Genomic DNA, 15,012 nt, shown 5'->3' on the forward strand with positions numbered 1-15,012 from the left:
ATCTGAGATGCATAAACATAATTTATGATTACCAGTTAATCCTACCCAAAGAAAAACTTTTAGGGCAGTGTACCTATTGCGCATTTTCAAAACAGTCAATTGAAAATCTTATGCGTGTTGAGATGCCATATAAAATGATTGCAGGTGATTCCAAAATCACAGAAGGGAGTTCAAACCGTAATGATTTCATTACGGTTTGAACCTGTGGCAAGGTCGACAGAGATGCCAACTTGTGGAGATATCATTTGCGTGTATTTATGTGTGTCCGATTTCTGTCCATATTTATTATTTTTTTTAATAAAAAAAATAGTTATGCCGTTTTAATATAATTCTATTGAGAATTCCTTTCTTTAATCAATACAAATTAGTTATTTCATTTCGCAATAAATTATCTTGAATATATATATAGTCAATTATTTATATTTATTGCATTATAATAAACTACACGAGTCTATGCTCAGCTTCAACGAGCTCCTTGAACGAATTATGTTGCACAATTCAACAGTTATTTGCCTATACATATTGTTGTTATGCACTTCATGATATCCTTGACATTGACATTTGTCATAAATTGCTTATTTACAGGCAATTGATGAAATAAATGTCAACGATCCATACAGTAATATTTATCTAAGTCTTCATTGACACCGACTGAAATTGTCTTTAGAAAAGCAACAAATTCAGTTACAATATGTAAACTGTTAGGTAAAGGTACATACTGGGAATGTACGCTATTTTTTTAACGAGATCGTCATTTTTTTTTATTTACTTGTTTACACATTTGACTGATGCATATTTATAAGATACGCAGCAGTCAAAGAAGCTATTATCAAACTGCAAGTAGCTCTTCAGTGTAGTGGAGCATAAAGAAAAGTAATATCTTATCGGCGAAAATTCTAGTTTCTGACAAACGATAAATATTTCATGTTTCATGACAAAACAAAAGAATAGGAATAATTCTCTAATTGCATGCATGCATGCATGCACAGAATGTACGAAGAGATACGACTGTAAATGCCTTCTATTATTTTCCACTCTCGATTTGAGAGCGGCAGAAAGATTTATTAAAAAAGGAAATTTACACGTCACTAAGTGAATTGTAGTAGTCTTTTAGTTCTATCCAAGTGCGTGGCGCTGTGATCTGTCACATGAGCGCAGCACCAAAGTAGTTCAAAATGGCAGCTATTACAGGTGTATGTACGATAAAAGGAAAGTGATAATTGAATTCCTTAGTGCAGAAGATGAGTCCGATGGAAATTCACAACTGTCTGAAAAATGTGTATACAAAATTAATTATATATTCTGAGAAAAAAAAATATGAGGCATTACCTTCGTATCGACTCTCGTGTGAAAATATACGAATTAACCAGAAAGAAAGCGTACAAGATTAATTGCTGTATTTGGAGACATTTGTTTATGGAGCCGTCATGCAATTATCTAATGAACAATATAGACTCAAAACTCTCATTAGTTATTTATACAAAAAAGGAGTTTAATTGTTTAGTACAGCCAACAAAAAACCTGTTTGCTTTTTCTTGTTAATATGACAGTAAGAACACAGTATGCAGTGAGAAGTCACGCACATTACAGTTTCTTCTCAATTACAATAGTCACATGCAGTCACGTGGACGTGTTAAGAACAATGGGGGAAAGGAAAAATCACAGACGTCATTAATTACACTTTCACATTCAATCCATGCATCTCACCTTCCAAATTTCTTGTCTGTGAGCAAAGTGTCTTTGACGAATGATGTTCAGTATCTTCAGTAGATGGCGATAGACTGGTTATAGCTCGAGTTTCTCTGTCCAAAGACCATAATAATTCGTCCAAATGGTTTTCATACGGATGACCTCCTTTTAGTTTGTTTTCTGGGTCCGATTTGGTGCCAGTAGGGCATTCTGAATCAGGTAGGAACTTTTGATGACGAGGCAACGGAGATGACCGAGAACGGAAGACGGTCGTGTGTAATTGTAAAGTGGAATTTTGAGTTGTAGGTTTCGTTTTGGGTGAACCAGAATTCATTGCTACTCGAACTTGCCATATTTCTTTATTCTCTTTCGGCGGTTGATCCCTACATATTTCGTGTGTTTTGTAAGACTCCAAACAGTCCGTAGTGATAATTTCCTTATCTTTTACATTTTGCGTATTCGACACTTTCAAAGTCTGCTTGTCCGAATCTGGTTTCGATGTATTTGGATTGCCACTCCCTAAGGAACTTACAGAAGTATTTTTATTCACAGAATTCTGTTTATTTGTGGTATTTACACTTTGCAATAATACGTTAATGTTTTCCACGCTTTGAGCTTTGCAAATATTCGCTTGCAAGTTACTTCGATCGTTTGAATGAACAATATGCAAAAGACTAGCAGAATTTGATCGAACAGCTTTCTTCTTTTTACAGTTTGAAAGTTGTAATCTCGGATCACCATTTTTATGATTATCTTCCACATTAAGAACTTGATTAGGTGTGTTTTCTTTATCACTATTATGCGTATCTATCACATGTAATTTTTGATCATTCTTACTATCTAAAAGAGAAACGTTTTCTTCAGAATTTGATGTTCTTAGTTGGTTCGACATATCTTGTTTTATTTCATTTTCTTTTTTGTATGGTTCATTTGAGAATGCACTTTTGTTTACTTCATGACTCTTCTCAGGTAAATCCTTCAGAAGGCGATCTGCCATATTTCTTGAGTTTATAAAATGGACTTTGGAATTCGACTTTGTTGGCGAAGTATCATTAACGATTGATTCTTTTAACAACGGAGGTCTTTGTAGTTCTTTACTAAGTGCAATTAAGCTATCGATAGCAGAGTGAATGTCTTCCGATTTCACGCTTTTCTTTGAAGAATGACCAAATAATTGCTTAGTGGAATGTTTTTGAATCAAATTTTTATCGTTTGAAAACAAATTCGTTGAGTTAACTGTTTCTTTCTCTAGGTGCTCGGTACTATTTGCCTTTTGGGAATTTTCTTCGTCGCTTAATTTTAGACTAAGATAGACCGTCTCGAGTTCGGCCATAGCATTTTCCAAGCTTTTTTGCTGTGGTTCAAGAGTTGGTGGTTCGTCAAGATGCTTATAACATTGACTATAGCTATCATAACCTTTCACGGATGACAAGAGGTTAAAGGCTTTTGTCGAATAAGGGGCCACATTACCAGAATTATTGGAGGAACTATAATTACGGTTAGTTAACTTTTTGGAATCTGTGTCCGCAATACAAAAATCATCCTGACAAGCTATTTGATTTAATGATTTTATATGTCCACTCAGAAGTAACGATGTTTTAGGAGTTTTCTGAAAATCATTTGGAGTCCATGAAGAAGACATTCCAAGTTCATAGAAATCATTCCCTTTCTTTGAACTATGAAGTGCAAAATTATTTTGATCAGTTTTTATTGTCTCGTCAACAATACGTTTCTGGAATGCTGGTTTCTGGCTATCGACATTATTTTGTCTGTCATTATAATGACAAGCAGAAAATTGTTTTTCAGTCCCAATTTGAGAATCACTGAAGAAAGTTTCTCCCGGGTTAATTTCAACGTTCAATAATTTGTAAGGTTCACAAATACGATTATTCAGATGATCTGTTTTATGGTCAAATACAGGAGACCTTGATCTGAAAGGCATTTTTAAAAGTTGTGTGATTTCTCGTTCCCTACCAGAACATTTTTCTTTACTTCTTTGCCTTGAACGGGATCGGTTTCCCACGGTATCTTGAGAGGTATCAGAAATACTTCCTTGGTCTTTCTTTTCTTTTGTAAGAGTAACGTTGTCACCTCCGACAAGAAGTTTTTGATATGTAACTCCTCCTGTTCTTCTTTCTTGATTTTGATTTAAAGTTTTGTTTTCATCTAGTCTATTGTGTCTTTTATTAAGATATCGTAGTTCCGTGTTTGGAATTCTATTTATTGAAGCGTAACGTTCTTTGAGTTGTTGGAAAGTTTCATTCACGGCATTTTTTGAATGAAGACTACGTGGTGGTGGCGTTGGTGCCCGAGCCATGCTTGAGGCTGAGGCCATTGAACTAATTCCAGAGTCTCTGGCAGATGGCCTGGGATAGAGGATTGATTCAAATTTTGTTTCAGTGGCTGAAGGCGTTGCAGTTGCCACTGTGAGCATGTTGTATTTTCTTCCAACTGGTTTTGTTTCTAATTTTGCCCTGGGGACTAAGGGAATTGTTTTCAAAGAGGGTAATAGTAAAGGTGTAGAAATAATAGCATACGAATCACTGTGTACAGGCTGTGGTGGTTCTTTCGTACAATCTTTATGGCAGTTTTTCCATGATCGCTGGTGGTCATTATTGTTGTCCAATAGTGACTCCAGACTTTTATAAAACGAGGAATAGGGATCATCTCCAGGAACTACGTATTTACTTAAACAAGGTTTGTCTTTCCATAATGACTCATCATAGAGCTTGTCACTACTTCTTTTGACTAGTGGTGGTTTTCGAGTGAAATCAGTGTATACACTACTACTATTGACATCGGTTTGTTCGTTCAACAGACCTTTGGTCGCTAATTCTTCTTGAGATTTTCTTCTGAAATAGCGTCCGCTACGAGCAGATCTAGATTTGCCATCCTTATGGGCCATTTTGGCAGCATTTTGATGGGAAAAATATGCTGCTTTTTCGTCTTCAGAGGAGCTCGATGCATATTTCTCCCTTTCGGCTTCGACTTTGGCTTTTACTGCCGAAAGGCGTTCTTTCTTATTGAGACTTTCGCTGGAACTTTTCGACGACCATCCGGTACTATTCCCCAATCTTTCCCAACTACTTCCTTCCGTGTTTTTTCCAGATTCGTGGTAATTCAACAACTTTGACTTTGTTTTCGTCATGTTGTCGTTTTTATAATCAGAAAGTTCCGATTTTCTTAATAGTTTTTCAAGAGCTTCTTTTCGTTGGCATCCTCTTGCTTCCACTCTTCTATTTTTAGGTCGGTGAAATTCTAAAGAAGAACACGAAGTATCTGAACTAAGCGAAGTTTCTTTGCATCGTCTGTTGCTTGATAGAAGAGGAAAACATAAGTACGTATTTGATTTTCCACCTTCCCTGTCCCGGATACTTCCTCTTTTCTTCAATCTCTCTTCTTGTTCCTCAAGAACCGCAAGAATTGCCCGATAATCTAAACCTTCACCTCCTGGTTTGGCATACGTAGGTATTCGATGACTGCTTGATTCTAAAAGTGTACCACCAACATTGCTACTTTTACTCGGAAATTTTTCCATCCTCCAAAGTCTGGTAGCGAGAGATTAACTTTTTGCCCTTCCTACAAAAGAAAAAAAAAATTATACAAAATATATCTCCTTCCATGATAGGAAAACAATTTTTAATTGTCATCAAGAAAAGAATAAAAGTGCTAATATATATTTCACTTTATTTTATTAGTATTATGATTGTAAAGAATAATCTTGCAAACTGATAATGAAAACTATTAACATCCTATACGTCACTATAGGATCATATTAGATCTTCCCCTTTTAATGCTAAAATAATCCTCACTCTTTTCATGAATTTCGAAAAATTTATCATATCATATAATTTTTCAAAGAATGCTACCACATTCTCAATGGATTTTTGTTTGAATAAGTAGAAATGCTGTTCCAAGTGGAAGATATCCTTTTCCATTCATCTAAAACAGATTATAGAAAACGCCATGAATACAAATGCTCGAATCCTGAAATAAATAAATTAAAAGGCCATGAATTCGCTAAATAATGGCATAATAAATGGGTATATTCCATCCTTCAACAAGTATAATTTTCTCCATTAGACTCTACGATGCGGCAGTAACATGAACCAATGATCATGTGATGTGACTTCATTGGAGAGGATTGACAACATGCACACAGTAAAGTAAAAAAATGAATTTATTCAGATATGTTATTTAAACAATAAGTCACGGTTTGTTGAAGACGTTGGGAAGTTCGAGTTTTTATGATCTGATTGCCAAAAGTCGATTGCAAACGATTATTGAACTCACTGTTATTCCATCATATGTTGTGAGTTATATAATAACTATTTTAGATATATGTTGCTGTTACTTTTTTCCCCCATTTCCGGAAATCACATGACTTCTGTATGTGATCTTTTTCCTTTTCATATTGCATATATTACACAGAAACGATCGATACAATATGACGAATCAAACCTGTACAGACATCGCTTAGTATATTCCATTAGTTTTCTGGAGAGCAGTGGCCAACAAGATTAGTCTGGCAGCATCGCAAGTTAGAGAAAATATTTTCCGCCACAAGCAGTATATTTTACTTATGTTCTTTATCTATCTATTTCTCGCTACGTAAACAATTTTGAAGTGTCTGAGTACGTAAACAATTCTCAGGTACGTCTTTACACATTTGTTGCGTTACTCCTCTGATTCTTCGGATATATACATCTCAATAATAATATGGACTTTGATTTACATAGTGTGGCGAAGTGATATTACTTCATAAAATTTCTTTAGCCTCTATACAGAGAGATATATAAAAGGGGGGGGGGGGAGGAGAATTCTGACTTTCCTCTTTCAAAAAAAAAACATTTTTTTTAAAAAAATCGTTAACAGTATACAGAAGAAATCATAGAAATCCTGCGGAGGTCGCGGTCGAAAAAATTGCAGCGTAGGTCACGTGTATCTGAGAGATACATTCATTACTAGTATGTGCTAAAATGTGATAAAAAAAAACACTGCAAACATGACGGTTTATTTATTTTCAGTTACAGTCTAGAAATTATTGAACAAAGAAACAAAGAAACGAAAAAAAACTAAACCAATACTATACTGACATCGGAGTTCGCGGTATCTCTCAGATACAATTTACTGTCAAATATCACAAACCTTTACATAACACGTGTTAAACCAAACTGACAGCAAAAAAACAGTGCGGAATATCACTCGTAGCAAGCGCAGCTAGTCATGACCTCCAAGCTATACACTGAATATGTGTAAGAATATTTATATTAAACGATTTGCATGTATTTGTCAGATCAGCGCGACCTCCGCAGGGTTAAACTACAGTTACAATCACGACTACCTTTAGTTAAAAAGACTTGCGTTCTGATTTCATCCAGAACGCTAAAACTGAGTTCGTCAGCTGTGTACAGTTTTTATACCGGAGGCGGGATGTTTTAACTGATAAAAAAGTAAAGAATTTTCGTTCTAGCAAATACAACTGACTGCCAATTGATAAAATGCTTTAGGAATAGTTCTCATTAAATTCGAAACCAAACCGCTTAAACATGTGTTGTGAAAACAAGATACCACTGTTTATTAATAATTATATTTAACCTTAATGAATAATAAGTAGTACAAGTCGATTATGACAACCTAAAAACGGTTTATATTTACAAAGCCAGAAGAGAGAGCTCATTTATTAAGATGAAACACAGACATAACAATCAACGTCAGGTCAGAATTTTCCCACCTTAATAAAGGAACACTCTTGAAATGCTGTTGCTAACAAAGCTCATATCGTTCGTTCCAATCTCCCGCCTGTAAAACAACGTTCATTGTATGTGTAGATCACGTTTCCTTTTGCTGTACGTAACATCCTAATTTAGAATCTGTTTTATTTATGTTGAATGCTGGGATTGCATTTCAACAGATTGTTCTCTTCAAATGTAATCTAAACATTATAAATAGAAGTGAATTTTTGAGTGGTTTGATAATTAAAAGCATAGCATTAATCACTAACTCTAAACACAATCTGAAGTAATATCTGCATTAATTATAAAAATTATTCCAAAAATAAAATATTAGCATTAAATTAAATTATGTTTGAAATCGAGGTTCTCATTAAATGGTGGCTTTCCTCTGGCCCTTACTTCATGGAATTTGCTGTAGAGAGTCGGTGTTTTCCCAAGTGGTAAAGCTGCATTCACGATATCTTGGGAATGGGCACGATTGCCGCAAAGCTGCTTCCCCCCCTCCCTTCCACCATCGCACCAGGCATTTCGTATTTGTTGCCCTCTTCCCATAGACCTCGCCAGCAATTATGACGTACACGAATTTGCTATTCTGAGTAACTCTTATATAGTTCCACTAGGCGTTTTGCTAATTTCAAAACAAAATTTAATTTGTTCGCTGTTCCGTACTTTCGGACATCATGAAAATTTGTTACGAAATTCAGATTTCTTAGATCTGGTTTAACTTGTCTAAATCTGCACAGAACTCGAAGAAGTACATATGTACTTTCTATAATTTCTACAAATGTATCAATGGATCTTTTCCATCGCTACATTTAATACTAACCAAACAGCTTAATTAAGATAACATGACACGGATTGTTGTATTTTGTACCTTTATGATTTTCTTACTGAATTTCGTTAGTATTTGATTTAAAAGGTCACACAGTATACTAAATCGATATTTAATTGCTTCCCATTGTCAATCTATTTACCTAAATCACCCGTCATCAATAGTGACCCCAAACATATTAGTGTCCATGTTAGTTCTTCACTTAACCCTAAAAGTATTCGAGGAGGCCGCGGAGGTCTATTAATTATTAGATTTTGCAATGGGGAAGATAATTTAGAAACATTTGTATATACTTCCAGTGTTATACCCTGTTTTTTTGGGGGGGAGGGACATGAATTTTTTTTTCTTTTTCATGCGAAAAAAGTACTGTACAGTGCATAATTAAAAATACACTTGATTTAAAACAACTAATTTTTATTTTTTTAATTATAGGTCATCAAAGATAGAGGTAATAGAAACTAACTTTTGAGATAAAAATTAATTTTTAAAAATTAATCGTCATATTAAATAGCGGAGTTTTAAATTTTAAAAATAGTTTAAAGTTCTATTCCGATTATTTAAAAAAAAAAAAAACATGGATTGTGTTAATGCATTTAAGTATCATTTGCGATTTAATTCTTAGCTTTCACAAACTATGTATAGGCTTTCACTGAAAGTCTATACACAGAAAATAAACATTGGAAACGTAACTTGGCAAAAAAAAAAAAAAAAAAAACGAATAATCATAACTAAAAGTGGAATCAAAGAAATAAGTTGTACAACCAATCTTGAAGAGATACTAGTATTAATCAAAATTTTTGAAAAATAGTACCTGTTAAAATAAAAATATTACAACAGAAAGGCGTAATGATTTGCATAATATGACTCAATTGCAATAGCAGAACTGCGCATGCTATTTAAATAGAATGTGCATGAAACCAAAATGCATATTTTAATTTCATTATGTCAGCAGTTAAAAAAAAAAAAATACAATTCTCTCACTTTTTCTTTTTCTTTGCTAACTTGTCATTTTCGAACAAATTGAATTGATATATAATAACAGAGATATTGAAACAAAACTATATTTTAAAGTACAAAAAAATTAAAATATCAAGACAAAGTAAACAAAATAATAATAATAATAATAATAATAATAATAATAATAATAATAATAAAAGTGTTCAGTTTTCAAGTGTTTGTTTTATTTATATAAAAATTTATATAGCTTTACCTATGCCCTGCGTCATGATGTTTTTTGTAAATTATTATTGTTTACATTAAACGAGAGAGATAATAATGGCGTGTTTTTAGAAAGAAACAACGAAAAGCATAGATCGAAAGAAAGCAAGAAAAAGAAAATGAACGAAATCAGTTATGTAATCTGTTACTATGTGTACATTTATCATGGTGCAGTTATTATGTATTTATACATAATGACATCATTGTTGAAATATTGCTTCCTTACTAGTTATAAAACTAGGAAAGACTGGAAAACAATATTTTCGTTTCTCAGATACTGCATTGTGTGATAAAATAAATATTTAACGATATAATTTGATTATAATGAAAGGTTAATACTTATAGCAAAAATAAATAAATACAAATGTTGAAAATATGCAAAACTAGCTTACTCACATAGCCAAAAACAATAAATTACGGTAGAAATTCTACTGTTTTCATCGGCGACATACACGTTTTCGTGGCAGGAGCACTAAAATCCAGACGAGGCACGCAAAGCTCGTGTGGCCGTCGGAATGGGGTCACGTTCAACTGCTAATCGCTGCTTCAGCAAACAAGAAGAAAAAGAAATAAAAGAGAAAGAAAAAAACTTTCTCCCTACAATGATTGTATTCTTCTTCCGATATTTATGTTTGTATACAGAAGGTTTCTTTCACCGGTCCATAAATCGGCGGAAACTATACTTAAATAAAAACTAGAATGCTTACTAGTTTGTAACACTAACTGGCTGACATGGAGTTCTGATACATGCCTACATGTTCGCTTTCAAACCCGCAGGCGACAAATTGGATTTTGGTGTGATATAGTTCCCTTCCTTTAACATTATCGGAATTCCTCTACTTTTTTTTAACTGCGGTAAAGTTAATTCATTTATCTGTTATTACTTATGCAACTGCACCAAACACATAAAAACATAAAACAAAAGTTAGCATTTGGTTTAAAATGTTTGTTATGCACATTTAAGCAGTTTCAAATCACATCGTATTTATTTGAAGCAAAAGGTCAATGTCGTATATTTCACGAGTAAAACAGAACCTTATCTATTATCAGTAGTGCAAGTGGCGCCATGCGACGTCAAAAGATGGCTAAGAACTTCTTCTTTTTTTTAATGAGGCGATTTTTATTTTCTATTTTTAGCATGCCTAAGTCGAGTACCGAACACTTTCCAGCGTCTGGAGTAAAATAACTTCTGAAAATTAATTACTGCTATCTAATTACATATCTAATTGTCACTATGGATAATTTTTGCTGCATATTCTTATGGTAATAAGAAGTCACAAAAAAAAAAAAAAGCTACTGTAGATGAATTTTCCTACATCTAATAGTGAATAATTTGAAAGCGATTGCTAGAACAGGGCTGACAGCCAATTTGCCTCGTTACGTGTAGCGAATAATATAAACGTAATGAATGTAAAGGGACAATTAGGTCACTGGCCCAACTTCGGTATTAATTACGGGGAGGGCGTAGGCTATAGACTTGAACAGGCGAGGCTTAACTCCTCGCCTGATAGTTAATTGATTATTTATAGGATGAAAAGGGGAGGGTCGTTAAAGACATGGTGAATTTACAATAATTTGAGAGGAAAGATGGGGGGGGGGTGACTTCGAGGCAGACCGTGAGGCGTGTCGAAAGGAATCTTAGCAGGCGGCAACAAAACTAAAAAATTGACAACAGTCCTTATGTTTCTGCATTGTCTCCAGACACGTCATTGAAGGTTGTTTTGAATGGCAGTCAATTGAAATTCCTTAGTAGGAATTATTAGGTAGCAATCGTTTGATGAGTCATCACCAGACAAAGCATTTGCTAGCCTGCAGAAAGATTTTCAATGAGAGTTGTCACCCAAAAAAAAAAAAGAGCAGAAAGTTGGGGTTAATGTTTGTCAACAGACGCTTACGTTCCTTGACTACAGGCTAGGTGAGCATTTTCCTCCCAGACCTATGATAGTCGTTCATTGCAGAATGCTGACCAATTTTTTTTTGTTTAATTTCACTAATTACCAAGATCATTAGAATTTAAGGTTGTAGAAGTATATATTCAGGAGGGTTCAGCGTAAGATTTGTCAAAAATAATGCAGTCAACAAAAGGTTGGTGACATACGCCTTTCCTTCTGTATGTCACCAACCTTCTGTTGACTGCATTATGAAAGAACGAAGTTTTCAGTTCTCAAGCATAACTTGCTAAGTATGAAGATAAATATCCATGATATATATATATGTGTGTGTGTGTGTGTGTGTTAAAGATATTTTAAATGTAAACCTGATTTTTTACTTCATTTCCCAAGTAAGCAAACAGACAAGTCAGTCAAGTTTGCACCTGCAAGTGTTGCAAGTCTAGCTGACCCTGCACGTAGTGCAAGTCCAAGGCAACTCGTGGTAAAGGTAGAATAAGCTCTGATCACTATTCTTAATATTTACCCTTAATGCAAAGCACATCTCCTGGAGGAGATGTATGATGCTATGTATTAAATTAAAGGCAAGGGCCACTACCCAGACCGGTTTCGACCTTTATTGAGACCTGGTGTCAGTGGGAGCCAGGCTAAGAAATACTAAGTTTTAAGTAATACAGAGCTTATAAATATTTTACCAACACAAGTTACCATAAGGTGCTTTAACATTATTAAATAAAAATCTCAGGATGAGAGATAGATATCTTTAACAAATATTATACCCAAGGTAAAAAACTTTCTACATCTATCTCTCATCCTGAGATTTTTATTTAATAAGGTCAAAGCACCTTATGGTAACTTGTGTTGGTAAAATATTTATAAGCTTTGTATTACTTAAAACTTAGTATTTCTTAGCCTGGCTCCCACTGACACCAGGTCTCAATAAAGGTTGAAACCGGTCTGGGGAGTGGGCCCTGCCTTTAATTTAATACATAGCATCATACATCTCCTCCAGGAGATGTGCTTTGCATTAAGGGTAAATATTAAGAATAGTGATCAGAGCTTATTCTACCTTTACCACGAGTTGCCTTGGACTTGCACTACGTGCAGGGTCAGCTAGACTGGCAACACTTGCAGGTGCAAACGTGACTGACTTGTCTGTTTGCTTACTTGGGAAATGGAGTAAAAAAAAACAGGTTTATATTTAAAATAACTTGGTATCTTTAACATATATTATACCCAAGGTAAAAAAACTTTCTACATATAAGAGAAAAATTCGCAGCTCACTTGCAAAATTTTGAAGACAAGACCATACGATGGGAACTTAATAGTTACTCGAGCATATTAAGTACAGATATCAAAGTGAACTATAGTCGTTCAAGATTACTTGAGTTTTTCTAAACTTTTCAATGGCATGTGTTTAAAGAAGGTCACATAAGCAAGACGCCATTCGACTAGGTTAGAAGTTCTCCGTTAGTGTTCTACACTAACGGGAACCTCAGAACTAGCCTACATCAGAAGATGACTGCTAATAGATTTCTCCGTAATTAGACATAAATAAATAAATAAAAGCAATAGATAGACGGGTAATGTGATGGTAAATCTTATTTTATTTTTGATTTAGCAATAGGTGGGATGTAGGCTGATTTCCGGGCTGCAAGACAACAGGAGGGTATAACGTAGCAACCAGAAGAGGAAAAGAGTCAAATCTGGATCACAGACCTTCAGAACGATAGGAAAAATGCCGGTGAGACCATGATTGATACTTTTAGGCATGTGATCGGTATGGTAGGAGGAAGTTCACCGAAGTAGAAAGTAGAAGATTAGCTTTTTTTTCCCCCCTACTGGTATTGGTGATGCCTACAGTCATTATCCAAATAAAAAAAAAAGAAAGAAAAGCAGAACCAAGATTAGACAAAACTTGTGGCCAATCCTGCAAAGAAATAGAAAGTACGACTGCTATTTCAACACGTGATATAAAAGTTTCCTACTTTTGGTTCTTTCAAAACCAGTTTTAGATAATTTTGATAATTTGCTTGTATTTTCAGATTTAATATAAACATAAAATGAAGCCAACCGCTGTGATGACAATGCCATCCAAAAAGAACACTATAAACCTGTACCACAGGTGAGCTAAATATTGAAGAATCTGAGAATCCTGCTCTGTAGACCAAACACTTTTTTTCCTCATTTCAAGCCTCCGTTAATAATCAGTGGTAGTCTCACACTAAGCAACGAAAACAATGAGATTAAACCCACAACCTGCATGTTGGAGTGCAGATACCTACTCAACCAACCACAGTCTGATGCAAATATACTTTCTTCTTCTTCTTCTCTTCAACTCCTCTGACAAGCTTCCCTAAGCACCTAGAATTTAAAGTCGGATAGGGATTAAATTTCTTTATACCTATAAGGATTGTTTCAGTGCTGTGTTATGTGCAGATGCTTAGATCAGAAGAACATCATTCAACCAAGGATATGAAGCACAGAAACGATCATAACACTTGCTATTCTTATATGCTACAAAGCATATACGGAAAAAGATGACTGTGTGAACGTTGCTTGCAAAAAAAAAAAAAAAAAAGAAAGAAAGAAAAAGAGGCCTACATTAGATTATGATCGGAATTGTCTAGACGGCATGTGATACCCGCATAATAATGCTCAGAAGAATCATTGATGAAGAGGCAGCACAAATTTTGTTTTAGCGAGAGCAGTTACGATTATTTCGTATTCAGCCATGTAAACAGTATGTGTTAGATCATTGGTGATAAAATCTTTGAGGAGCATGATTTCGCTATTGGGAGAGATGGACTTGAGGAACTCGATATTTAAAGCAAGGAAAGCAAAAAGTTCAGGACGATTGGTGGTATTAGAAGAACGATAAAGACAATACACGAATTTGATCTTAAGGAACAAAGAGATTTTGAACCAAAGAAAATGAAAAAAAAAAAAAAGGAATTTCTAAGTTGGAAATTCTTTGATATAGGAAATTAGAACGAAAAACGCAGGTAAAAATGACAAATCTGATGCAATCGAGAAAAGCGAGCTGAAAATTGAAATTGTGTAAGAAAACTGTGTGTGTGTGTGATAGAGAGAGAGAGATTAGAAACAGAAATGATGGATATCACTGAGACCGAAACAAAGTCGACGTATATTTGTGAAATTAGATCATTTGCAATTCGCTACTGTTTAAAATCATTCTGAAACGAAAGGCCAGAATGCTTTGAAAAAGTACTACGTTTGACTAGTTGAAGCGATTCAAAGGCGGTGAGAGTATACTAGGAAGACCAACTTTATTCCAAGCAGCTACTATCAAACAATCTCGTAACTACATCGAGCTGTCTGTGGGAGGAAGCAATGTGGTACTCCGGCTTGGTTGGTTGGAATTTAGTTGGAATTATGGCCAAAGCAACTGTCCTGTGAGATTATGAAGTCAGTGTATTATGTTTGTTCATTGTGTAGTTTGACTCGATGAAAAACCCTTCCACCCTCTTTGTATTGCCACTGGCTAACTCACTTTCGGCTGAAAAAATCTTATAAAAGGTTCCTCGTACCCTATCTAGGATTCGAGAGATAGTAAAGGGATAATGAAATAGATTGTCATGATAATCTTTTTTGATAAATAAAATAATAACTAAAGAGATACCAACAT

The 15,012-nt window shown here is 34.6% G+C and overlaps 1 protein-coding gene across 5 annotated transcripts in view; it reads right to left on the minus strand.

The window, feature by feature from the left end:
- The window catches only part of LOC150104990 (uncharacterized), a 231,805-nt gene that overhangs the window by 162,218 nt on the left and 54,575 nt on the right, over positions 1-15,012 (minus strand). For 4 of the 5 annotated variants that reach the window (XM_090395446.1, XM_090395450.1, XM_090395449.1 and 1 more), the window contains exon 2: positions 1,708-5,268. In XM_090395446.1, the coding sequence (XP_090251572.1) occupies positions 1,708-5,227 (3,520 nt within the window). In that variant the 5' untranslated portion in view covers positions 5,228-5,268. Of the gene's footprint in view, positions 1-1,707; positions 5,269-9,870; positions 10,122-15,012 lie in introns of those variants that run through there. The other variant, XM_090395448.1, reaches the window with a different exon arrangement.

The sequence above is a fragment of the Typopeltis vanoorti genome, chromosome 7 (genome assembly GCF_054136105.1).
Source record: "Typopeltis vanoorti isolate ZY-2024b chromosome 7, IOZ_Tvanoo_1.0, whole genome shotgun sequence".
NCBI lineage: Eukaryota > Metazoa > Arthropoda > Arachnida > Uropygi > Thelyphonidae > Typopeltis > Typopeltis vanoorti.